The sequence below is a fragment of the Orcinus orca genome, chromosome 14 (assembly GCF_937001465.1).
Source record: "Orcinus orca chromosome 14, mOrcOrc1.1, whole genome shotgun sequence".
Lineage (NCBI taxonomy): Eukaryota > Metazoa > Chordata > Mammalia > Artiodactyla > Delphinidae > Orcinus > Orcinus orca.
Window position 1 is genome coordinate 6,763,383 of NC_064572.1, and position 24,725 is coordinate 6,788,107.

The 24,725-nt window shown below is 47.7% G+C and overlaps 1 protein-coding gene and 1 long non-coding RNA gene across 2 annotated transcripts; both read left to right on the forward strand.

Moving 5' to 3' along the window:
* Nucleotides 1–6,325: 6,325 nt before the first annotated feature.
* On the forward strand, nt 6,326–10,945 carry LOC117197332 (uncharacterized). Its single transcript, XR_004477902.2, has 3 exons — nt 6,326–6,796; nt 7,876–7,984; nt 10,684–10,945. It is a non-coding gene; the product is annotated as an uncharacterized LOC117197332 (long non-coding RNA).
* Nucleotides 10,946–14,531: 3,586 nt separating this feature from the next.
* On the forward strand, nt 14,532–24,131 carry RHOU (ras homolog family member U). Its single transcript, XM_004281558.3, has 3 exons — nt 14,532–14,980; nt 16,541–16,599; nt 21,895–24,131. The coding sequence occupies exons 1-3, from the start codon at nt 14,728–14,730 to the stop codon at nt 22,348–22,350; spliced, it is 768 nt and encodes a 255-aa protein (XP_004281606.1). The 5' UTR covers nt 14,532–14,727; the 3' UTR covers nt 22,351–24,131.
* Nucleotides 24,132–24,725: the final 594 nt, after the last annotated feature.

Genomic DNA, 24,725 nt, shown 5'->3' on the forward strand with positions numbered 1-24,725 from the left:
CAATGGCATCTTGGTGCGGAAAAAGTTGAGGACTAGCTTTAGTGAAATGATCTTGTCAGAGATGACACGTGATTGGTTAGTGAGAGTGGTGTTCTTGTCCTTCTCAATACATCCAATTCTGTGTTCTTGGACCAAACCCAGCCCCCTTGAATCTAGCCAGCCATTTAGAAGTTTATTCAGGATCAGAAGAAGATACAAGTGAAAGGATCTGGGTGACTCCATTCCCCTCATTAGCACATGTGACTCACAAGATGTGTCATGTCTATATATAGTACAGGACACATGTACAGATGGTTTCTTCATTTGGGAAAAGTATGTCTGTTCTTATTCTGTATATAGAACATAGAACATAGACTCTATACTATAGTAAAGATAATTTGAGATTAAGAAGTAGGATTCCAGAAGACCTTTCCTCGGGGGACACTGAAATGAGAAATCATCGGGAGGATCTGGGGAAGGATGACACCTGTATCCCTTCACCCTCCACAAAAACCACTTCTCTACCCATTGGTTCCTAGTGGATGTGCTGAGAGGGAAGAGGTCTTTTAAACAGGAAAGGCAGGAGTTTGCTTCTAGACATGAGGGAAAGATGTTAGGATGATGCAAATAAGCTTCAAGGACAGAGAAATCCACTCTCAAGGTTCTGGGTGCTTACGAGGTTTATTAGCTATCTATGGCCACCTAGCAGATGAACACAGGACGTAGTGGCCTAAAACAACATTGGTTATCTTCCAGTTTATGTGGGCAGGAATTAGGGAGCAGCTTAGCTGGGTGGTTCTGGCTCATGAGGTTGCGATCAAGGTATTGGCTGGACTGCAGTCTTCTGAGGGCTTGACTTCAAGAAGGCGTGCTTACAGGGCTTTTGTTGGGAGGACTCAGTTCTGTGCCAGGTGGGCTGCTCCAGAGGTCTGCTTGAGTGTTCTCGTGACACGGTGGCTGGCTTTGTAAGAGAGAGAAGTCACACTCGGTCATTTCTGCAATATCCTATGGGTGGGTGATATGCGTCACCCCTACTCAGTATGAGGGTGCAGATGCCTGGAGGTGGGGTCACTGGGGGACAGCCACCACACGAGATCATGCCTGATGCCAGCCTGAAAGGGTGCCGAAAACTTGTAATTCATTAAAGGTAAGAACTGCCTCATCAACTGGTTAAAGAAATGGATTGGGACAAGTACTGAGCAAGCAGGGGCCCAGAATCTCAGGGAGCTTTGGGAAAGGAGGGAAAGGAAGAATATGCAAAGTAGTTACAAGGTGGTTTCGAGCTCAGATGTAGACTGCTTGGAAAGACGCTAGAAAACGGTCTTTCTCATCTAGAAACCTGGGGACTAAGGTGTGAACTGAGAAGACTGGGATGGTGATGGAGTGATGTGGACATCTGTACCCAGGACATGACCTGGGGAACTTCTGCTCTGCAGGTGGCCTGGGATGCTGACTGTGGGGGGATTTTGAGAGCCAGGGAAGATCCCACCAGTCCTGCTGGCAGCGCCAAACCAAACAGCCTCGGCTACATGCTTGATGGAGCAAGAGGCAGCATGGCTTTAAAGCAGAAATATAATCTATATTTAGATTATAATAATCTATAATCTATCTATCTATCTATATATTTGGGTGCCCCACGCAGCTTGTGGGATCTTAGTTCCCAGACCAGGAATGGAACCCACACCCTCTGCAATGAAACCTCAGAGTCTTAACAACTGCAGCGCCCAGGAATTCCCAGAACTATAATATTTAATAGCAGCTACGCCACAACACCTACCTTGAGGGAGTAGCCAGCATACGAGTAGGAGTGAGATTTCCTGTCAGCTTTACCAGCCAAGTCATATTTGGCTGGAGCTTAGACCAAGTGAGACTCAAAAATACGTCCTCATACGTTCCTGTATTATTTTGCCTTCCCGTCCGTCCGTCCATCCGTCCGTCCGTGCATCCATCCGTCCGTCCATCCATCCATCCATCCATCCATCCATCCCATGTTTATTGGTCATTTACTTTGTGCTTTGATTTGCTAGAGAAAAACACAGTTGTTGAATTTTCAATTCATAAAATTGTGTTTTCCCCAGATCATGACCACAGTATTGTCTCTGGAGCATGTTACCACACTAATCATATTTGTTGAGGGTGAAAGTCACACAATTAACAAATGGCAAAACTGAAACTAGATTCAGGTTAGCCAGTCTGTCTATACCCTTTTGGATCACATCACCTAAAATGATTTATTTTTTCCTGGCTCAGGATCTCTCTCTCCTGACCCTCATTGGTTGTTGCTTCTTTTGAGAAGACTCCTTTCTCCCAAGCATACCTGATAACTCCAAAGAAAATTACATGACAATATCTCCATACCTTAAAAAATGTTAGACATAAGTACCCTTTTGTAAACATCTATATTGGTCTCACCTTGTAATCATAAGAATTCCTATTAGATTATGGGAAACCAAGCAAAATTTTTTTGTGTACAAAAATAAACATTTAGAAACAGAACTTTGATTAACAGATAATATGTATTATTATGTATACGTAATACTCAATATATAACATAAGCATAATATAATACTCTCTACAAGTAGTATTATCCACATTATTATGGGCTGAATTCTGTCCCCTAAATTCATGTGCTGAAGCTCTGACCCTCATACCTCAGAATGGGTGAGAGTATTTGGAGATGGGACCCTTAAAGAAGTTGAAATGAGGTATTAGGGTGGGCCCAAATCCAAAAGACTAGTGTCCGTCTAAGAGGAGATTAGGGTACAGACAAGCACAGAGGGAAGGTCATGGGAGGATCACGTGAAGACACAGGGAGAAGGTGGCCATCGACAAGCCAAGGACAGAGAACTCAGAGGAACCACTCTGCCGACACCTTGACCTTGGACTTCCAGCCTCCAGAACTGTGAGAAATAAATGTCTGTTGTTTAAGCTGCCCACTCTGCTATTTTGTTATAGCAGCCTCAGCAAACTAATACACACATTTTACAGATAAGGGGATTCGAGGGGGTCAGGAAGTGAAATGATGCACAGGTAAGAGGCCCTCTCAGGCTCATACAGGGGCCTACCCCGCCCAGAAGCCATGTCCTGGACCCCACCCGCAAGAGAGCACGCTCCAGGGAAGTAATAAATACTAGTCAGCGTTTTCCTCGAATGAAGTCACTTTTACACGGCTCCCTGGGCCCTCTCCCCAGCCTTTTTCACAGTCCTTTTCAGGTTTGCAGAGCAGACCACCGGGGCCTCCGTGTGTGTCTCTTCTGGCTGGACTCCCACCATGAACCTTGAGAATTCAACTGTCACCTTGACTTTCAAAACAGTAACTATAAGAGCTTCTCAAATAATTCAGAGGATCAGAGAGAACATTTTTCTTCCTAAGACGTGCTTGTCATAAACAAGATATTTTACTACTTTAAAGAGGAAATTGATGGCTGGACCTTCCTTATTAGTCACAGCAGAGCCTGAGGACCCCTGTGGCCGGCCTTCAGGCCTGGTGAGCTTGGAACACACTTGGGCTTTATCTGGCAAAACCAGCTTCAGGCAGGTCTGTTTACTGACCTGACAGGCTCAACGTCCAGACCCAGCGGGTGCGCTGTACAAAGAAAACCAGCCTGTTGGGTTCAGGGCTGTGCCGAGGACACACCTCCAGCCTCCCCTGATTTCTTTTGCTGCAACCTCCGTCACCCCCTCCTTCACTGAAATTCAACCCGGCACCAGAAACTAATGAAGCAACCCGTTTGCACACAGGGCGGCCACAGAGCCACGTCGGGTTGATTATTGGCCATCTTGTAAACAGAGGAGCAGAGGACTGTTTCCAGTTCCAAAGGGACCCGGTGGCTAAGTGTGCAGCTGGGCAGCTGGCGGCTGTGCAGACAAGCTCTCACTCAGGCGCTGCCCTGGGCAGGCACATAGTCACTGCTCCCTTCCCAGCTTCTGATATTTGACCTTACTTAATATTTCTAGCTTTTAAAAAATTTATTTTATTCAAGTATAGTTGATTTACAAGGTTGTGTTAGTTTCTGCTGTACAGCAAAGTGATTCAGTTATACATACATACATTCTTTTTCATATTCCTTTCCATTATGGTCTATCACAGGATATTGAATATAGTTCCCTGTAATATTTCCAGCTTTTTAATGTCTGTCCTTTTATTTGTCACTGGAGTCCTGGAGTTCAGCCCTTGGACTCTCCTCTTCCTGGGTGAGCTGACGCCCTGTTACCCTTCACCCTTCACGTGCCGAGGAAATGCCGCCTCCATCTCCGGCCAGCACCTCTGTCTGAACTCCGGACATACATTCAACCGTCTACTCAATGTTTCCTCTTAGACTGCTCAGAGGCAGCTCAGACTTCACATGTATAGACTGAATTCCTAACCTTTCCCCCAGAACTTCCACTTGCTGGAATTTTCCTCCTCTCAGTCAATGACACCTTTGGTTTGTCAGGCTGTGATCCCTGGACGTTTCCTGCCTTCCGTGGACCCTCAAACCCGGGACCCAATGTGCCAGGTGGCTGGTGCTAGCTCCACCCTCAAGGCATGTCCAAAGCCAGCCTCCACTCATCCCCACCTCTGCCACTCCTGGTCAAGTCCCCACCCTCTCTGGCCCAGAACTTCCTCTTTAACTGGCCTCCAGGACCCCCTGACCCCTGACAGGTGCTTTTCCTCTGCAGCCCAAGGGATCCTGGGAGCAGAGTCAGACGATGCTACCTACCACCCAACCCAATCCCAGCAGCTCCCGGCTCACCTAGAATGGATGCCTTCTCCACGGCTGCCTACACTCATGTTCTTTTTTTCATTTCTTCTATGACCTCATGCCCCTCTTGCTAACTTTTCCCAAGGCCCACGAGGCTCCTTGCTGCTTGTCTGACCTTCAGACACAGTCCCTGCCATCAGGGCTTCTGTCTTGCTGTCCCCTTGCCTGGAAGACTCCCTCCTGACACCCACAGCACTCAGGCCCCTCCCGCCTTCAAAGTCTTTGCTCCAGCGTAACCCACGAGAGGCCCTCCCTGACCACGGATTAAAGCATACCCTGGCCCGTTCCCCTCCCTGCTTTACCTCCTCTGTGGAGCTTAGCATCCTCTGACAAGGTCCACATTCACTTATTCTGGTTACAGTCTGTCTCTGCCCCTGGAACGTTCGCTCCACAAGGAGTGCTTTCCACCCCTTGTGTTCATCGACAGAGCCCAACCGTCGATGAACTACAGGGCTCGATGCAGTGGATGCTTAATAAGTATTTGCTGAGTGAGTGAATTAATGGCATTTCTCCTACACAACTGCCTCTGTTTAGATGGAATAGTCCCACTGTCTGAGGAGGAAGGGCAAACGCATGGTGGCTCGAGCCGGTTACCTTTGAATTACTCCAAACCTGGTGGATATTGTTTTTGGAGTTCTCCCCCGTGGCAAGGGCTGTTTTAACTTACATTAATTCTGTGTGACGCAGGGTCCTTCCTCTCTCATTATGTCCATCTCACCCTGGTCATTAAATACCCGCCTTGATGCACAGAGGCGTTCAACAGATAAGGGCTGCAGCATGTCAGCTCAAACCGGGCAGCTTCAACTCCTTTCCTGGAACAGAGCAGAGTCGCCCATGCTGCTAGGTTGTCCTTGAGTCCTTTCTTGTTGGACAGTCTTTTTTCTCTGCCTTTTCTTTTATTCTATTAAAAAAAAAAACTCCGGACTCCTGTTACAGGGATTAAAAGAAAAGAAAACTAATGTTGTTAGCATCACAAAACCCTTTTTGCTGCCCGTTTTCACCTTCTACAACGTTGGGTTATTTCAGATTAATGAATTTGAAGGAGTTCCTTTGGAGTATGCGGCAGGACTGCATTCTACACACTCAAGTCCCAAAGGGCAGAGCTCAAAATTTACAGAAACTAGATCCCAATGGCTACTAGGCTCAGTCTATATTGTTGGAGAGGAATAGTCCAGAAGAACTCAGCCCGTAGTTCAGACATCTGGTTCCCTGCCATGTTTGGGAAGTCCAGAGCCCCAGGGTCAGTCCCAGACCTGAGTGGTTGTAGTAACCTGAGGGTCATTGCTAAGAGGTCTGCCTGGAAACTGTGCATCTCTCTTCACCCCAGCAGAGCCCAGGGGAGCTGGGAGGAGGGGCAGTGTCCAGGGGTCTGAGCAGCGCAGGCAGGACTCCTCCCAGGGTGGAGAGCACAGAGGGCAAGTGATGGCAGTACCTCTAGCTGGACCAACAAAGACCCTTGTGATTTAGTTTGGTAAAGGCGATGGAAAGGACTCTCCAGACAGTGATTGCACTATGAAATGTTTTCTAATGCAAGTTAAAACTTTCCAATTTTTGCTGATTAATGAACTTTTAGAATTATAGACAAAAATTTTAAACATAAAGATTGGATCATTAATGAGTCCTTATGTTGACAAAGGGACTCAATCAACGTTTATGGAATTGATTTAATGAACAGATAAACTGATTTTAGATTCGTGATATGTAGGAATGAGGATGATATTTCAGTGGGACATATATGGATTCTGTTTCTAACTACATAAGCCTTCTCTCTACAATCCTCTTAATATCTTAATAAACATAAAAAATAGCTACTAAGAGGATAATTTTACCTCAGCCTTTAAAAAAACCTGCCAGATTGTTGTGAATTGTCTCTCTCTTTTTTTCTTCCTAAATTCTCAGGTTTTATTATTTATGCACATTTGTATTCTTCTCCCCTTGATACCACAAGACGTTGAGGCCTGTTTCTCCTGTCTTTCCTGCATGATCAGGGCCTGGGTAGTCTGTGTACCTCAGACGGAATCAGGGATCAAGGGAGCTGCCCCATCGCTCTGTTCTGTGACATGCTGCTAAAGGTTTGCTTCTTTTTTGTTTTTCTAAAAAAGAAAGCATCGTTATTAAAATAACCCCATTGCTTTGTCATCTTTTGATGGTGAGGTTATAGGCTACAGTGAAAACCTCTCCCTCTTGAGAGTCACCAGTGGGGTGACCTTGGGTCCCTCTGAGCTGCTGTTTCCTAATCTATAAAGTTGGGGGGCAATAATGGTACATGTTTAGATTTTGTGTGTATTAAATATGACAATGCATACAAAATGCTTAGGACATCATGAGCCTCACCAGTGTGGCTGTAATTGGTTGAAGCTTTGTGATGGGGGAATGGGGAGAGTCTCTCTGGTCTCAGAGGACGGGTGTTTGCATTTCCCCATCCAGAAGCTCGTCCTCAGGCACCCCTGACTTTCTGTTGCACTTTGCACATCCCATTACCCCCACTACACCCCGCCTTGCACTCTAGTTATTTCACAGATATTTTCTCTCTTACTGGGATTGTAAACTCCTTGAGGTCCAGACGCTCTAAGCGCATCTGTACAGACTGCCACTGTTCTCTTTGGTCATACTAAGTTCACGAGTGGAATCCCTCCATGCAATGACGTAGCTAACAACCGTACCCCTTTCCCTCCAAAAATCAAACCAATGGCACAATCCCGTGTGCAGAGGCAGTATCCGCCTTCTAATACATTCTCGATGCGCGTGACGGAGAAAGCGGACTGCCTGCTACAGTCTCTCTTCTCAAAGACAGACTTGGGCAGCTTTGTAGGGTGTTTGGATGCGCACACATTCATTCAAAGCATTATGCAGGGGCTTCCCTGGTGGCGCAGTGGTTGAGAGTACGCCTGCTGATGCAGGCGACACGGGTTCGTGCCCCGGTCCAGGAAGATCCCACATGCCGCGGGGTGGCTGGGCCCGTGAGCCATGGCCGCTGAGCCTGCGCGTCCGGAGCCTGTGCTCCACAACGGGAGAGGCCACAACAGAGAGAGGCCCGCGTACCGCAAACAAACAAACAAAACACAAAGCATTACATAGCCGTTGCAAACCCAGAAGTGGATTGTGAGCCCTATTTGAATGTATGAAAATTCCTTTCTCTTCCCTGTTGTAGGATTGTGGGAGTTTCCTTGCCCTCAACCGGGAAGATCTAGAAAAGACAGATGGTTGCAGTTTCTGGAAGTGAGGAAGATAATTCTACCACTTCAGAATCGCCAGCCCAGGTGATTACAGTTGTTGGGAAATGATTGCATGGCGAGTCCTTATCTTCAATGGTGGCTGAAAAATTAGAGGACATCAAGGTTTTGCAATAGCTAAGAGGGGTTTCTGAAGAGTTCTTATCATCTGCGAGGATTCGGGCAGCTGGGAAATGTCTGGCCTGGGGAGTTTCTGTGATGTGTGTTCAGGGAGGGAATTTGGAAACATATCATTTGCCGCAAGGGTCCGGGGAAGAAGCTTTTTTATGGGAAGGGTCAGAACAGCTGGGAGGGCAATTCAGAGGCTGCAGTAGGTTTGAGGGAATGGAAATGGGGGCATTTCCCTGCAGGGGAGATCAGCAACAGCTGGGAAGACCAGAGCAGGGTGGGAGGGGGGTGGTTCAGGGGGAAAATAAACAAAGACCGAGGGCAGAAAGGGGCCTGCAGTGTCGCTCAGGCTTGCGTGGCACCTGCCCTCGGCATTTGCAGTGGTCCCAGCCTTTCTGCCCCAGCGAGCTCCCAGTGCAAATTTACCTGCCATCCTTCCAACAGCCCTCCCGGGGGCTTTCATTTTTCTCCAGGAACTTATGTATGTAAATCATCATTCACCTCTATTGTAATAATCTTGCAGGATCAGTTCAGCTTGTTAAAAATATTAAAATACCTATCAATAACACTTGGGCAGGATGATACCCTTATTAAAAATAAATATTAGAGATGTAAAAAATGCAGTCATACTTCATGACATGTATTCCTGAGAAAGTTCTGTAGAAATAGGATTTGGGCCAATAAAGTCACATTTAAGTTTTACTCTAAAGTTTGTTACTTAACTTGAAAGGTGCACCCAGGTCATCAGCACCGTGCTATGTTTTAGCAAATAGCTCTTTAAGATGCAAATAACCACGAGTCGCATGTGATACAACTTATAGGTTTGACAGTTTTTAATCATTATAATTTTGAAATATAATGCAATTCATAAAAATGAATAAAACAAATACATGGTAAAATGAATTAGTACAAAACAAACGCCTATGTAACCACCATTCAGATCAAGAAACAGAACATCTCAACATGAGAAGCCCTGTATGGCCCCTCTCCTTTCCAATGTATAAATTATCCTCAATTACTTTGGCATCTAACACTGTTTAGTTCTGTCCATTTCTTTAGAAATGCTTTCACTATATATACATCAAATTTGATAGTTCACACCTTTTTTTGTGTCTGGCTCCCTTCACTCCTCATTCTGTTCATGAGATTCATTACTGTCGTTGTATTTATCTGTAGCTCACTCATTTTCTTTACTAAATAGTATAACATAAATTCCCAAATTTACTCATGCATTTTACTGTTTTTGACGTTTAGACTGTTGCCAGTTTTGAGCTCTTATAAGACTGCTCTTGCACGCATGATGCGTGCACAGAAGCACATGGGCACACATACAGAAATGCATGGCATGTATCCAGAGCTGTGAGCAGAAGTCATTTCCAAGACGAAGCATTTCATAGTTGGTGGATGATCCTCCACACTCTCTTTCCTGGAAACCATGTGTCCTGGGCTGCATGGTTACCAGATGCAAGCAGCCTGGATCCCCGAGTCACCACTTGGAAGGGCGCTGCCTCAGACAGTCATTTGACCTGCAGTGGATTTTGCATGACCAAAGAATCACTCCTATTTTTCTAGACATTAAGATTTTGAGTTTATTTATCACTGTAGTGCAGCCTAGCCTAATCTGACCAGTAAAAACAATATAAACATTTTCTTTTCAGAAGTATTTTTTACAATCAATATTAATGATTGATTTTTCACATCTGAAAGTTTCATCATGTCAATGGGAGCTCTTTTTGAGTAAAAAAAAAAAAATTATTCATTCTAGTTACCAACAGGCAAGAGACAAAAGGACATCTGTAGACAGGGCCCCAATTTCAACATGTTGGATAATGTCCATGACCCCTCACCATAATGCTAGCTGATGGGAGAGTCTGGGGTCTGCAATTACTGACAAGGACCCACTGGTGGGCCAGCTGGTGGTCTGGTGACATTTATATGATCCTCCCATCTTCTCTAGTGAAAAATGCCGACATTATTTTCCTTGTCAATTTTTTTTTTTTCCTAGGCTGGCATCCCTGGTGGTAAAAAAGGACAAAGGAAGGGTATGGTCAGGGCTCAGTTAGGAAAACAGCCTCTCCAAGGCACAGGGGCAAGGAAGGGAAGCTTTCATGAGGTTGGGAGTTGCAGGGAAGAGGGACACAGTCACTAAGCCTGTCCAGCTGAATCTGGTACAGGGCTCCAGTTGAAGCTTTTGAGAAAACCCAGGAGCCCTGCGGACATGGCCACCAGCCAGGCCATGAAAGGGAGCGCAAGGTGTGCTTTGTGGGGGGCTGCAGCCTCTGTGGCTCCAGTGAACTCAGGCTGCTGTGAAGACGATGAGGTGGGCACAGAGCAGGAGGAGAGTAAAGGCGTGTCGGACCCTGTGAGTCTGTCCGCCATCACGTGTAGCCATATGACAGTCCTCTACTTCCCAATCCCCAGGGAGCTCCTCTCAGTGGACAGCCATAACCTGGAACACACAGAGAAGCATGCTTTGGGGAACAGCAGCCCAGCCTCAGATCCTAGTTCCCCGACCAGGGATCGAACCCAGGCCCTTGGCAGTGAAAGTGAATAGTCTCAACCACTGGACCACCAGGGAATTCCTGAGAAGTAATTTTCTAACTGGTGGTCTCTCACAGGACATTTAAAAACCAAGGCACCGCTAAAGAAAAGAAGTTTCCTTCAGAGATGAATGTGTCCAAGATAAAGGGTGATGGCTTGAAGAAAGAACAAACACTCATAGCTACACGACCCGTTAACACGAAAGATCCAGAAACCAACCACTTCTGATTTGGTTCCCTGCTGTTACTTATTTATGGAAGATGGGTAAATAGTGAAATGTTATAAATAGTAAAAAAGAAAAAAAAAAGCTTTGTATTGAATTTGATGATGGAAATTACACCCTGGCAAAGAATGTATTAATCAGAAAATTATTTTAGCTTCTTTCTTGAATATGTCAAAAGATAGAAAAGTGAAAGATACACAGTATAAAGTCTATTGTCATGGTTTTTACTATATTAGTTCCAAAGTATAAATTCATGATAATTAGTGCATTTGAAAATTAGATACTCTTTGTTAGTAGAACAGGTAAAAGAGCTTTACGGAAAAAATATACTAGAAAACGTGCTGGGGATAGAGAGTTTGGTGAAGCAAGGGTCATGCTTTTTTTTAGGAGATTAAGAGCAAGTGTCAGTAGGTTATTTTAACAAAGTGCTATGACAGTGATTAGGCATACGTTCACCAGTGTAAGGGCTCGGGTCCGGTGGGGGAATGTTCACAGCTGGGCTGGAGAGCCACGGAGGCACCAGAACTTAAGAGTGGAAGATTGCTTTTTGCCCACGTAAATGCCAGCATTTCCCAAATTTACCAAACCCAAGACACAAAGGAGACATTGCACCAACTATGCCATCCTGGTGGATATAGATGGGGAGTACAGGAGGGGTAAGGCATTCTCAGAGAACAAAGGAATGGTCTTTCTTGTTAATTGCTGCAGGATTCATGTGTTCTAAAAATACTTTATAAAAGCAGAAAACAGAAAACAGCAACCTACTACTTTCCCCACATGATGTAAAGTGTCGGGTATGAGAATGAACAAAATAAAGTCCCTGACCTCATGGGGCTTGAACGGGGAGACAGACAGCAAACAAACGAGAACGCATCATATGATTTACTGATCTATTGTAAGATTTACCGATTGACCCTACAGTTGGAGGGGCGTCCACAGCCCCGGCCTTGGTCAGCACTGAGTTCCAGGCCATCTCCCTGCCTCTGGACTTGTGTATCACGGGCTGCAGAAAAGTCTTCTCGTAGTGGGCAGTTAGTTCTGTGGCTTTTAAATAAGGCTGCAGGGAGTTGATTAAATTGGATCTAGAAAGATGGGCCAAAACGAGTGGAGTGGGACAATATTCGACATAAAAAAGGGAGCAAAGCAAAGCCGGGGGCTCCAGGATACAAAAACTACTATATGGTTAGAGGTCAGGGGAGACCCACATTTTGTAGGGCCTGAAGCTTATCAGTCACATTTGGAGCCCTTCTGTAAGAGAAAGGATAAAAATTTAAGGATAGAAAATTAGGTACAAAAATATTGATTTAAAATGAGACATGCATCACAATAAGCTATGCAATTTAAAAGGCCGACAAACACCATAAACTTCAAAAATAGCCACAAGAAAACATTTAATAAACCACCTGACACACCTCAATCATACTATTTTCCCCACATTTTTTCGCTGCATACCCTCCCCCCAGCTCTACTGAGGTCTAGTTGACAATGAAAAATTGTGCATATTTAAGGTGTACAATTGATGATTTGATATATGGATATACTCTGAAATATTCAAGTGTGTGTGTGTGTTTTGCGAACACTCAAGATCCAGCCTAGCAGATACAAGCATACAATGTTGTTAACGCTAGTCACCTGGGTGTGCATTAGCTCTCCAGAATGTATTTATCTTGCATAACTGAAACTTTGTGTCTCTTGAACACAACCTCCCCCATACCCCTAGCTGCATGCCCTTTGACTACTTTTTCAATTTTGTAACGTGTTTTCTAGAGAAGAATGGAAATGTACTTCACATACAGGTGAACTTGCTGTTTGTGGTACTGCGACAGGTTTGTGTCCTCACAAACGCAAGAATTCACATCAATTCTATTTCCCGTAAAAATGTATAGTGCATTTATAATCGTATATGCTGCAGTTAGAGTATATTCCTGAGGGGAGAGAACTTCCATTTTGACCAGGTGTAGGTGAGAGAGCCAACCCCCATCTAACAATACTATGTGTTTTATGATGGAAAGAACAGCCACGAACTACTGTCTGGCTTCAAGAAGCTATATCTAAACTCTGTGACTGTTTTGCTACTGGAACCTTCCGATGCTGGGGAGAGTGGGAAAGTTCAGATGGATACCAGCAGTATACTGCATAGTAGGCACGTGACTGGCGGCCATTCCTACACCTGGGTGGCTAGAAATAAGGTAACTATATGTGGGAACTGAAAACCACACAGATACATCCCATCAGGGTCAAGGCTCATTCTTTGGGTCAGGCAAGTGCAAGTTTGGCCCCTTAAACTTTGCTCCCTTGTCTCCTTCCTTCCCTCACCTTGGTCCTGGCTCTGTATCCATTAAACGCAAACGAAATGTCTCCCCAACTTTACTTTACTTTGGCTTGATCCTCAGAATGTCCACTGCCACATCAAAGCTTCTCCGTATGAGAAGTTAGAGTTGAAAGAGATAGTGGGATTAATTGGTGGTGGTTAAAATATATGATTTTGAAAAATTTACAAAAACATAACCATGTGTTCACACTGCTAGGGGCCCCAGGGCCTTGGAGAGGTTCTCTGCAAATGAGGGGCCATGGATTCAAGCCTCCAGCCTCTTGGTAAATCCACCTCTGCATTCCAACTACAGCCACACTTCCAAGGCTGAGTTTATCACTCTGTCTTATTTTTGCTTTCAAGGACACTGGGTAAGAACCCAGGCTCTGGAGCCAGACTACTTGAATCCTGGCACTGCCAATTCCTCGCTTGTGGGACCTCAGCATTTTATCTAATATCTCTGTGCCTCGGATTTTCTCATCCTATACCCATAAGATGGGTATAAGTAATGATGACAGGAACTAGCTCATGCCGAGTGCTTACCAGTGTCTGGCACGTAAGAAAGGATCGATGTTTATTAGCTACTGTAACTTTTATTATTAGTATCACCATTCGTGTTCACAGTATGTGCCTCTTCTCACACCACAGTGCAAACCCCGAGGAGCCTTTGTGTCCGGACTAGGCCCAGAAAGGCTTCCCTGTCTTTCCGGATGGACTGCTGACTAGATGTAGAGGAAAGAGTCACAGATAAACGGATTCCCCACCACCACCATAATACTAACGTCACCACATTACATTTAAGCAAATGTAGGAATTGGGGCTATAAAGACATTTGCTGGTTCAGGGCACGCCAAAGAGAAAGTCACACGAGCATTAACAAAGGACCTGACGTTCTTTTGCTCTCAAACGATAGAATACATTACTTTGGAAGAAGAAAAATCACACGACGGGCAGCGACTAGACATTAAACGAAAAGTTAGCTGTTAATTCAGCCTCCTTCCGACGACTGTCCCCCAGGCGTTTCACTGCCCCCCTCGGGTGCAGCGCTGTGGCCGAGGAGGCCGGGACCGCGTGGAGAAGGGGGCGAGGGGCGCAGGGCCCGGAGGAGCCTGGCCGCCGGCCGCGTGGACGCAGGCGTTGGGACCGCGGGCCTCTAGGCGGTGGCGTCAGTGTCGGCGCCGGGAGGAGCTGCCCTCTGCCGGCCCGGCTCCTCGGCGCCGCCCCAATCGGGCGTCCGGCGGCCCCCCGGCGGCTGTCTGGGTCCCCCGCCCGCGGCCGCGGTCCCGCCCCCCGCGCGCCCGGCTCCGGCTCGAGCGCAGAGCGCGGCGCGCAGGCGGGGGCGCTGTGGGCCCGGCGCGGGGAACGAACGGCCGCCCCGCCTCCTCCCCGCGCCCGCCCCCAGCGCGCCTGGCCGCCGGGAAGCGGGAGGAGACAGCGCGGGGCTCCGCGCCGCTCGGCCCGCAGTCCTCGGCCGCGGAACGGAGCCGGCGCCGCGCGAGCCCGAGTCCAGCCCGAGCCGCCCGGCCGCCTTTGTCTGCACCTCGCGCCTGGGTCGGGGACAGCTCCCCCCGCGGCGGGCGCGGGCCGATGCCCCCGCAGCAGGGGGACCCCGCGTTCCCGGGCCGCTGCGAGGCGCCGCCCGTGCCGCCCCGCCGGGAGCGTGGGGGGCGCGGGCCCGGGGCGCCGGGGGGCCGGGGGCGCGCGGGCGGCGCGGAGGGGCGCGGCGTCAAGTGCGTGCTGGTCGGCGACGGCGCGGTGGGCAAGACCAGCCTGGTGGTGAGCTACACCACCAACGGCTACCCCACCGAGTACATCCCCACCGCCTTCGACAACTTCTCAGGTGAGCGGGGCCGGGGCCGGGGGCCTGCGGGGGGCGTGGGGCCGCGGGGACCGGGAGCCTTAACCCTGGCGCGGGGAGCGGCGGTCGCCTCGCCATTCAGGGGCAGACGGTGGGGTCTAACAGGTCGCGCCCAGGTGGCCTGGTCAGTTTCCTGGGTAGAGAAGTTGCGTCAGGTCGACGTTGCTGGCGCTGCTGCCGGGTTTCGATCGGAAGGTGACGCGCAGGTGCCATTACCTGTGGCCCGAGGGTCCGTCCTTTCCTGTTGGTGGCTCCCCTCCCGAGGGCGTCTCCACTTTTAAAGAGCCGCGGAGACGGGGGAAGAGAGTGGATTTAGTGGAAATGGCACTAGAAGCACTAGGGAGGGCCGAGGTTTGGATCAAACCTGGAGAGTAAACACAGCTTCTTCCCTCCGAGCACCAACGCTTCCCCTGCCCCCGCTTCCACCGCCCCCATGGGCTCTGTTTCTGAGTCTTAGTATCTTTTCAGTATCTCTTTAAGCTACTGAAAGCTCTTATGTGTACAGTGCTATATCATTTGGTTTGGTAGCTATCAAGATAAAGGAGTCCTTACTCTTGATTTTTCAAGTCTTTTTGAAATTTAAGAAAAAGTTAAAATCCATGGAAGCTAGGGTGAAACACTTTCTCTGTTTTTTTTTTTAAAGCACACACACACACACACACACACACACACACACACTCACACTCACACACAAGCTTCTCGATCTTTTGGAAAGTCATGGTGGCAAGGACTTGCTTTCTCCCACCTGGAAGGCACCCTAGGTAAAACAGTGCTGTGCTAGTGGGTTTCCCACCTAAAAGATATTGTTTTTTTCCTTTTTTTCCCTCCTCCCAACTGAGTAGTGTAAACATGTATAAACAATTTAGAAAGTTGTATTGAGACAAAACGGAGTACTTCATTCAAATAGAAACCTCAGAGCAGCGCCCTGATGCAGGCCCCTCCCCAGATACCCCTTCCCAGTGGAAAGGTGGGAATGGTTTTCTTTCCTTTCCTTTTCTCTTTTAATCCGCTCTTTGAGCTGACATGTAGAGATAAGCCGTGCCCTCTTTTATAAGCAGGACAATGCGGGCAGCCTGTGTTTGCACGTGTTCTCAAAACAAGCCACACTTTTATGATAAACCCCAAAGTCACCGAACGTTTCCCAAGGGAAAGCAGAATTATTTGTGAGATTTTCCACTGACTTAAAGCTGCAAGGTTGGTTCCCACTTACCCCCCAGTGTTGTTTTTGGGTTTTTTGAAACAAGTGTGACAGGAAAATAAACCTTCTGGGGCTGGGAGAAGAGCGCAGGCCCTTCTGGGTGCCGTCAAAGCTTCTGGCCTCCTGCCTTCTCTGGGGCATGGAGCGAATTGCCCGCCCTGCAGGTTTGGGTGCAGAAATGCCTCACGGGCCTCTTTGTTTTAGGCAAGTCTTGAATTCACTGGGGACCCAGAATAGGAGCTGAAGGGTTTGGAGTGAGAATGGTCATACAAATTAAAACTATCATTCTTCTGGAAAAGGTTAAAAGAGACCCCCCTGACAGTCCTTTTGGTCTTATTTTTAAGCTGTGGTTTCCGTGGATGGGCGGCCCGTGAGACTCCAGCTCTGTGACACTGCAGGACAGGTCAGTATCACATCGCTGCTCAGTGCTGGGCGAGGACAGGGCCTTTTAAAGCCCTTCACCCCCGCCCCAGCTGGGCCATTCTAGAGCCCCACCCCCACGTATGGCCCCTCACAGAGGGTGGTGGTGGGGACACAGAGCTCCGTGCCAATAAAACAGGGTTTGGCCCGGCTCTGTGTGGGCAGGACAGGGGAAACAGGGTCAAGAGAGGTTCTTATCTTCTGGGAATTTCAGATCTTATTTACTTTCTGGTTTTTATTAAAAATTATCAATGTTGCTTTGTGCTCATTTCTCAAAGTAAGTTGGCCGTAGCTTATGATCATTTTATTAAAGGTCAGCAAGCCAAATACTTAATAAACTTACTCAAGAAGAAGATGGAGTTCACGTCAGTAAGTGTTAATGTTTCCCTTCCTGAGCATGGTTGGACTTGCTGGGGTTGCTCCCATCCCTTGAAGCAGAGATACAGCGGCCCAGGCTGTCCTGAGCTGGAGGAATGAATGAGCCGGGACCTGATCCTTCCGAATCGTGAACATTTATTCCTGTCTTGGCCAGGCACTTGGACAAGACAGCCAGGGAGCTGGTGGGAAGACCCGGTGTGAGGTCCGCTTTGGGGTGTCCCTGAAGAGCTCCAGGGACTCCAGTCCCCCCGAATGGTGTTCACGTCACTGAGTTCTCACCGTGCTCTGTGAGGGCCCAGGGTGCCGTCTCTTGAGTTTGCCAAAGTGACAAGTTACTAAGCATGTGGTCTCTCCAGCACTTGAGAAAGTGCTGGGGTACTTTGTCGGCAGGTAAAAGTGCCCACTTCACTTCTGAGGTGTCACACGACCATACACATTAAAGAAGAAGCTGGCTTTCCAGTGTCCCCAAGAACCTCCTCCACACCAGGGCTTCTCAGTTACTCACCCACTTGGGACAGCAAATCCAGTCAGGGCTTTGTTTTTCAAACCTCGATGTGACACAAAGACTGGGCAGCCTTGATCCCCAGCAGAACGCTGGTTTGGCGGTGGCCACGGTGGCACACGTCATAGCCAAACTCTTCTGCTCTGTCCTTACCCTTCCACTGGGGCTTCCCAGTTCCCCCTTTATGGGGAGCAGAAAAAACCAACCGGTCTGCATTTTCTTGCCTGTGGAAAAGAGAAATCAAAGAACACAGGCTCTTCTAATATTTAATCTTTCTGGACGCCCTGCTGCTATTTATAATGAAAGCTTAATGGCTTTGTATAAAGTGAGAATGTTTTTCCTACCTTGGGTCAGATTTTCTGATGTTTAAAATGAAGGCCGGGACTTCCCTGGAGGTCCAGTGGTTGAGACTCTGGGCTTCCAACGTGGGGAGCGTGGGTTCGATCCCTGGTCGGGGAACTAGGATCCCGCATGCCGTACAGCACAGCCAAAAAATAAAATAAAATGAGGGTTGAGCAGCGCCTCCATAAACAGAGGCCTCCCTTTTGTAGCAAGATGTGGCAGCTGAACAGCCCGCGAATGAGACAGAAGGCAGGAGAACTCAAGACACCAAAGGGTGTGCTTATCTGGGACCCTTTAGGGAGGAGCGGGCAGCCCAGTGCAGGCAGCTGCCCACCGCTGGCTCGCCTGTCAGGTGTTGGTTCTGCTGGCAGACATGGCTTCCCGGGCTGGGGTTCCCTGCCTCATGCCTTCTCGGTGCCTGGTACAGAGTGGGGCTTCTTCACGGTTTGTAGAATGGATCAATCAATAAGTGGAGTGCTGGGTCCTGGGGGAGGCAAACTTAAGTCATGGGCTTGCCGCTCAACAGACTTAGTCTACCTGTTAGTAGAACTTGTGAAAGAAACCAGTGAGGTTACAGGAGGAGGACAGCAAAGTCAGCTCAAGGGGCAGGATGGGTAGACCCAGGAGGAAAATCTCTGAGCAATTTTGAAAGAGGAATAGGTCTTTTACCAGGAACACTATGTAGAAATGATCCTGAATTATCAAGAAAGAATTTAATTTTTTCCTTAACAGGGTCTGTTTCAAAGTCAGGGCATCAGGAGAATCATTTTAGCCGTATTTTCATGGAAAAGGTTCATAATTCGGGAAATGAAAAGGTTTTGGTGCAAGTTGGTAAGCTTTGGTTTATTTGGAAATTATCCTTCTGCTCTCCCAGCAGTTATTCTTGTTTGTTTGTTTGTTTTTTGAATAGATCCATTGTTTTATTTATTTACTTATTTTTGGCTGCGTTGGGTCTTCATTGCTGGGCGCAGGCTTTCTCCAGTTGCGGCCAGCGAGGGCTGCTCTCCGTTGCGCTGCGTGGGCTTCTCATGGCGGTGGCTTCTCTTGTTGCGGAGCACAGGCTCTAGGCACGCGGCCTTCAGTAGCTGTGGCACGTGAGCTCAGTAGTTGTGGCTGACGGGCTCTAGAGCGCAGGCTCAGTAGTTGTGGTTCACGGGCTCAGTAGTTGTGGCTCGTGGGCTCTAGAGCGCAGGCTCAGTAGCTGTGGCGCACGGGCCTAGTTGCTCCGTGGCATAGCTGGATCTTCCCGGACCAGGGCTCGAACCTGGGACCCCTGCATTGGCAGGCGGATTCTTAACCACTGTGCCACCAGGGAAGCCCTCCCAGCAGTTTTTCTGGTTGAGATTCACAGTATTTCTTACCTGATTAGTAAGTATGTCTAATTGTGTAAGGAATGAGGCCAACCGTCTACAAATTTGTAGAAAACCAGCTTCAAAAACTATTTGTGAAAAATACACAGCTGGTGAGATAAAGTCAGTTTTTTCCCTCTCCCCAAGTATCAGTATTTGCTTTGACCATAAGCAAAGCTGGGTAAGGTGGTAGTCCTTTCCTACCCTCCCTACTCCAGATCTGATAAACTACCTTTTAAGGGACTTGATTTGACACGTGCCATATTCCCTTCGTGTTGTCCCAGCCCGTGGCACTGCGCCCACCCCCACAGGCAGTTGTCATGGTAGCTTCCTGAGGACACAGCGACTCCAGCGACCTCCTTTGCAAAGTCCCAGAGAATGTGAGCACCGGTGGCCGTCGCCTAGGGACCAAACGCAGGTTTCACATAGCAACTGAGAGCTGGGTAAATAACTAGAAATCGCTTCTTGTGCCTTGGAGTTTTCTTGTTGGGGGCTCAGTGAGCATGTAAGATGTTAAAAGGAGTTTTTAATGCTGTGGAAATTTCACTGTGATCAATTTCACGCCAGGTGAAATTGATCAGACTGAAAGAGAGTGACCAATAGCAGGTGAAAACTCTTCAGCCTTCTGAACCATGAGGCACTTGGGGAAATCTTTATACTTAAAAAAAAGAAGAAATCCGACTGCAGCTTGACTAGCACTGCTGTCCAGCGGCCTGTCAATCCCACCCGGCCCTGCCCTGCCCTGCATCCCAGGCACATCTCTGGGCCTCAGAACATGTTTCCTTGAGGGTCCATTACAGTTGGCCTTATCACACGTATGTGTGCTGCATTTATTTCAGCAGATAGCTAAGATTTCTGGTCAGCAGGATTTAATTTCTGCCTTGCTTCCCGAGTCCCTCAGCCAGAACCTCAGAGGTCTGGGAGCCAGATTGCCAAAGCCCGGTCACGAGGCCTGGGCCTGTGCTCACCTTTCTTTTTATTGGTAACGCAACCCCAGATCCAGGGCCCAGCAGGTGCAGTGACTGCCAGCAGCGCGGGCAACGCCTCCGTCCTGTGCTTCTTCCTTGCAGGCCTCCGAGAACAGAGGGAATGTTTCATTAAAAGATCCTCGTGGCTGGGCCGTGGGCCACCTGGATGGGTTTCTGTGTTTCTTCTTTCAGCACAGAGTTGGCACTAAGAAATCCAAGGCTTTTTTTCTTCTTTCTTTCTTTTTAACTTTTGCATATAGAAGTCGGAGAAGTGGCAGTGACACGGAGAGATGCCGTAGTCCTTCCTGAGGAAGGACTTTAAAATTGGTTGACTTTAATATTGTTACTTGGGTGTTGCCCCACGAACTGAAATACGGAGCCTCAGACGAGGAAAGTGAACTCAGATAAAAAGATCCAGGCTTCCCTTATCCCTAGAAAAAGGCCACAGATGCAGCATAACATGCATGTAAATAATAGCTCGTAAATAATCATATGTATCAACTGAGCAGCAGAAACCTGGGTGACGTTTACCTTTTCCTTGCTGCTGGGAATCTATTTGTCACCTTATGCCGGAGGATGGTTGGCACCCACATATAGAAATTTCAAATAGAAATGAGATGATGTAAATGTTTTCCTAGAAGAGAGATGAGTGAAAGCTTTCAGTTAGCTAAATATGGTGCTGCAGGGGACTCTAGGGTGTTTGATATAAAGAAACACTGATTTGGAGACAGATGTCCCTACAAGGGCTGAGGCCATGTCTGTCTGTCCCCAGCCAAATCCCCTGGAGTCTGGTGTCTGATGCGTGGTGCCTGGAGTCCCACATGCATCTCTGTTAGTGAGTGAGTGCGGCACGGCCTTCAGCAGCGTGGTGGGTGGTTGGTTTATATAATCAGCTCTAATTTGTTCCATCCAGTTCTCTATCCCTCAGAAGTTGGGTGGGTACACCCTTTCTCTGGTTCTTTATCCTCCCAAAGCATCGTGCGTGGGGGCCTCTGGGATTCATGGAGAGAAAAGAAGGGAGGGAAAGTAAGAGAAAAGGAGGGAGGGAGAAAAAGATAAATCGAGAAGCGTTATATCCAGCAAGTGTGAGACTGTATTCACCAGTGTTGTATGTGACATTGAGAAGCACACATTCTCTGGGTCCCTAATGAGAGTGGCCAAGTCCAGGTCCTCCACTCCAGACCTGTGTCTGATTCCCATGATTCTGCACCGCGTGTGCCCTGAATGTGCCCTGGGTGTGCCCAGTGCAGATGGGATGGAACAGGCGTGGCTAATCGCTGCTGTGAGGATGGGCAGGGATGGGTCCTTACAGAGGTGCTGGGTTCACAGACTGGGGTTCCCTGGAGTCAGGGTGGAGCCCCGAGGATCAGCGTGGGTACTGTGTACGTTTTAAGAGCCTGACTAAGTACCAGAGTTGAAGGAGTGGGTCTGAGTTACTCTGTGCTGAAGCCTAGAGAAAGTAAATTTTATTTTGAAAATCCATCTAATTTAAGGACCTTTCCTATGGTAAATTGCAAGTAGGTCTAGAGCATCAAGGAAAATGTTGAGCACGTCGGGCAGGTTTCCAGGGGCTGGGAGCATTGCCCCACTTGGCAGCAGGGGCCTTTTGAGGACTCTCGCTCTTCCTTCCATCCCTCGTGGGCTTTCTGTTACCTGCCAGACCCTCTTCAGAAAAACGGTCTTTGTGCTGATGAGAACTGATGTAAAAGATAACGTGTGGGTGCTTGGCTCGCTTGCAGGATGAGTTCGACAAGCTCCGGCCTCTGTGCTACACCAGCGCCGACATCTTCCTCCTGTGCTTCAGTGTCGTGGGCCCCTCCTCCTTCCAGAACGTCAGTGAGAAATGGGTGCCGGAGATTCGCTGCCACTGTCCCAAAGCCCCCATCATCCTCGTGGGGACGCAGTCGGATCTCAGAGAAGACGTCAAAGTCCTCATCGAGCTGGACAAATGCAAAGAGAAACCCGTGCCGGAGGAGGCGGCCAGGTTGTGTGCTGAGGAGATCAAAGCTGCCTCCTACATCGAGTGCTCGGCCTTGACTCAGAAGAACCTCAAAGAGGTCTTTGATGCAGCCATCGTCGCCGGAATCCAGTACTCGGACTCTCAGCAGCAGCCCAGGAAGTCCAAGAGCAGGACTCCGGACAAGATGAAGACCCTGTCCAAGTCCTGGTGGAAGAAGTACTGCTGTTTCGTATGATGCTGGTGGGGCCCCGACGGGCTGTGTTCCGACGAACTCCGCACTAGAGGCTATATTAGCTGAAACAACTCCTTTGACCATGTAGAACCTGTATAGAGAATGCGCGTGTATATGGATTATAGGAGATGCTCCAATGTATGTATCCTTTCTTGCCTTTGACCTTCTCGTTTGTTTGAGCCGAGGGATGAGATACTTATGCAAGAGATCTTTGAAGTAAGTTAAGCGTTTGTCATGACTCTGGGAATTTAGAGCTCTAGACCTTTGGATTAATTTATATCTAATATGAAAAGGCACCTCAGATCTGGGCGTCCAGAGTGAAATTTTGCCACGAGATAATGCACAGAAGAACAAAGAGGAAATGGCATGGTTAGCTGTCCCTTGATTGAGGGCCAGCTATGGTCAGAGTAACTCTTAGCTTTGAAACCTCATACTTTTCCCCCTTTTTTTTAAGGAGCAAAAATCTGAGAAAAAAAAAGAGAGAGACCTTTGCCTATAAAACCTCAAATCAGTCACTTTGGTTGTATTCTTATACCTGGTTGCTTAAGATTTAAAAGCAACCAACAAAAAAACATGCCACTAACTATGGTGCTGTGTAGACCAAAAAGGAAAAGTTGTTGATGGGAGTTTTTCATCCTGAGACCGTATCAACAGCCAAAATGCCATGAGGAGTGTAGCAAGTGATAGCTGTTTTCTTTAGGGAGTGATTCACGTTGAGCTCACAGCATGGTATTTGCTGTCATACACATGAGCCAAACTGCCTGAACCTCTGTGATGACAGTGCTCAGGAGACCTGTCGGGGTTGTTTCTTACCTTCTAGGCTTCCCTTGCCCCATCTTCAGGGGGCGTGAACCCTCTTGCAAGGCCTGTAGCAGGCGGATGTTTGGGGGACACAAAATGTCCTTATTTTCCTGAAGTCAGCGTAAAGGTACTTCTTTGTGTACGCACGCAAACACGGATATAGAGGTGGCCATTCTTGCTTCTGATTCAGACTTTTAAACAGTTAATGGGAAAAAATGTGGCCCCAGAAACAGCTGTGAGGGAAGCCTGGCTTCCTCTTTTAACACTTTCTGGAACAGATCTCTTTTTGATGATGCCTTGAGATGTGATTCTAGGTGTATCTTCACACATTTTGGAGCCCATGTTAAAACATGAGCGTCTCTTAGAACCTATTTTAATATGAATGTCTCTTGAAACCTATTAAAACAGCCAGTGAAATCCACACATGCCTTTCAGGGAGCTGGTGATAGAGACAGCGCCTCGTGTGGGATCGGTGGTGGCAGGGACCGCAGCACCCTTGCTCAGCTGTCTCCTCACTGTGGAACAGTCAGAAAACCACAGATTGGTGACATGTTTGTGTTCTTCCAGGTGGCGGTTTTTAGGGCTTCATGTTCTGGAGGGGAAAAGTGCCCAAAGTGCCAGAGAGCAGTTTTACTCTGGGATGGGGCTGCTTCTGAGATGCCGAGAAGTAGCTGAATGCATCAGATTGTGACGTCAGGCTTGCAGTGGTGATGCAGATCTACCAAAATCAGTCAGTAACTGGGGAAATCTCTGTAATGCCAGCAGGTAGAGGAGTTTATCTTTCTGTGGGTCTTGTCCTTTTTATGTTAAAAAAAAAAATCCAATTTGTGTTTCTTTTTACAGAAAGTAAATGATCAGACTATACTTTAGGTTAGAGGCTTCTTTTATTTCTATTAGTAAATAAAATTAACTAATATCCTTGTTTAAAAACTGAAAAACATGCTGTTTATTATTTATTTTTCAATACATTGAAATTGATATCATTGCTTCCTGAAGCGTTTAGTTACATCCTGAGTGAATAAAATTACTTCATTTGTGGAAATGCCCCAAATGGACCTAATGAAATGTGTTCGAAGCTTGGTGCCTGGCTCACCTACCCGTGAGCTTCCCAGACAGGGCTCTGCCTGCCCTGGTGTGGAGCGGGTGAGGAAGGGTTATTTGACTGGCAAGTGATTTCAAACAGTATTTTTATAGTAAAGCAAATGTCATGGAGTAAAATGCAAGTTAATTTTTAAGACTGAACACGAAACTTGAAAGAAATTTTATGCCTGTGACAGCATATGGGGCTCTTCTTGGTCCCCCGGTGGAGGGGGGAACCTTTGCCACCCTCTGCCTTTGGGGCCAGCGGTTGGTGAGGAACACCTCTGTGGTCCAGTTCCAGAGCTTCACTCGTGTTTCATTTTCAGCCCCGCTTGATGCAGCCTGTACTATTAGTGCGAAAAACCCAGAAGGTTGACACTGAGATGCAACAGGTTTTAATATGTTGCCAAATTTATAGAAGAGTAAATGCACAATTGTACTCGAGGTTTTCCTCCATTTTTACTTCTTGGGGAAAATAAAGATTTGGGCAGAAAAGT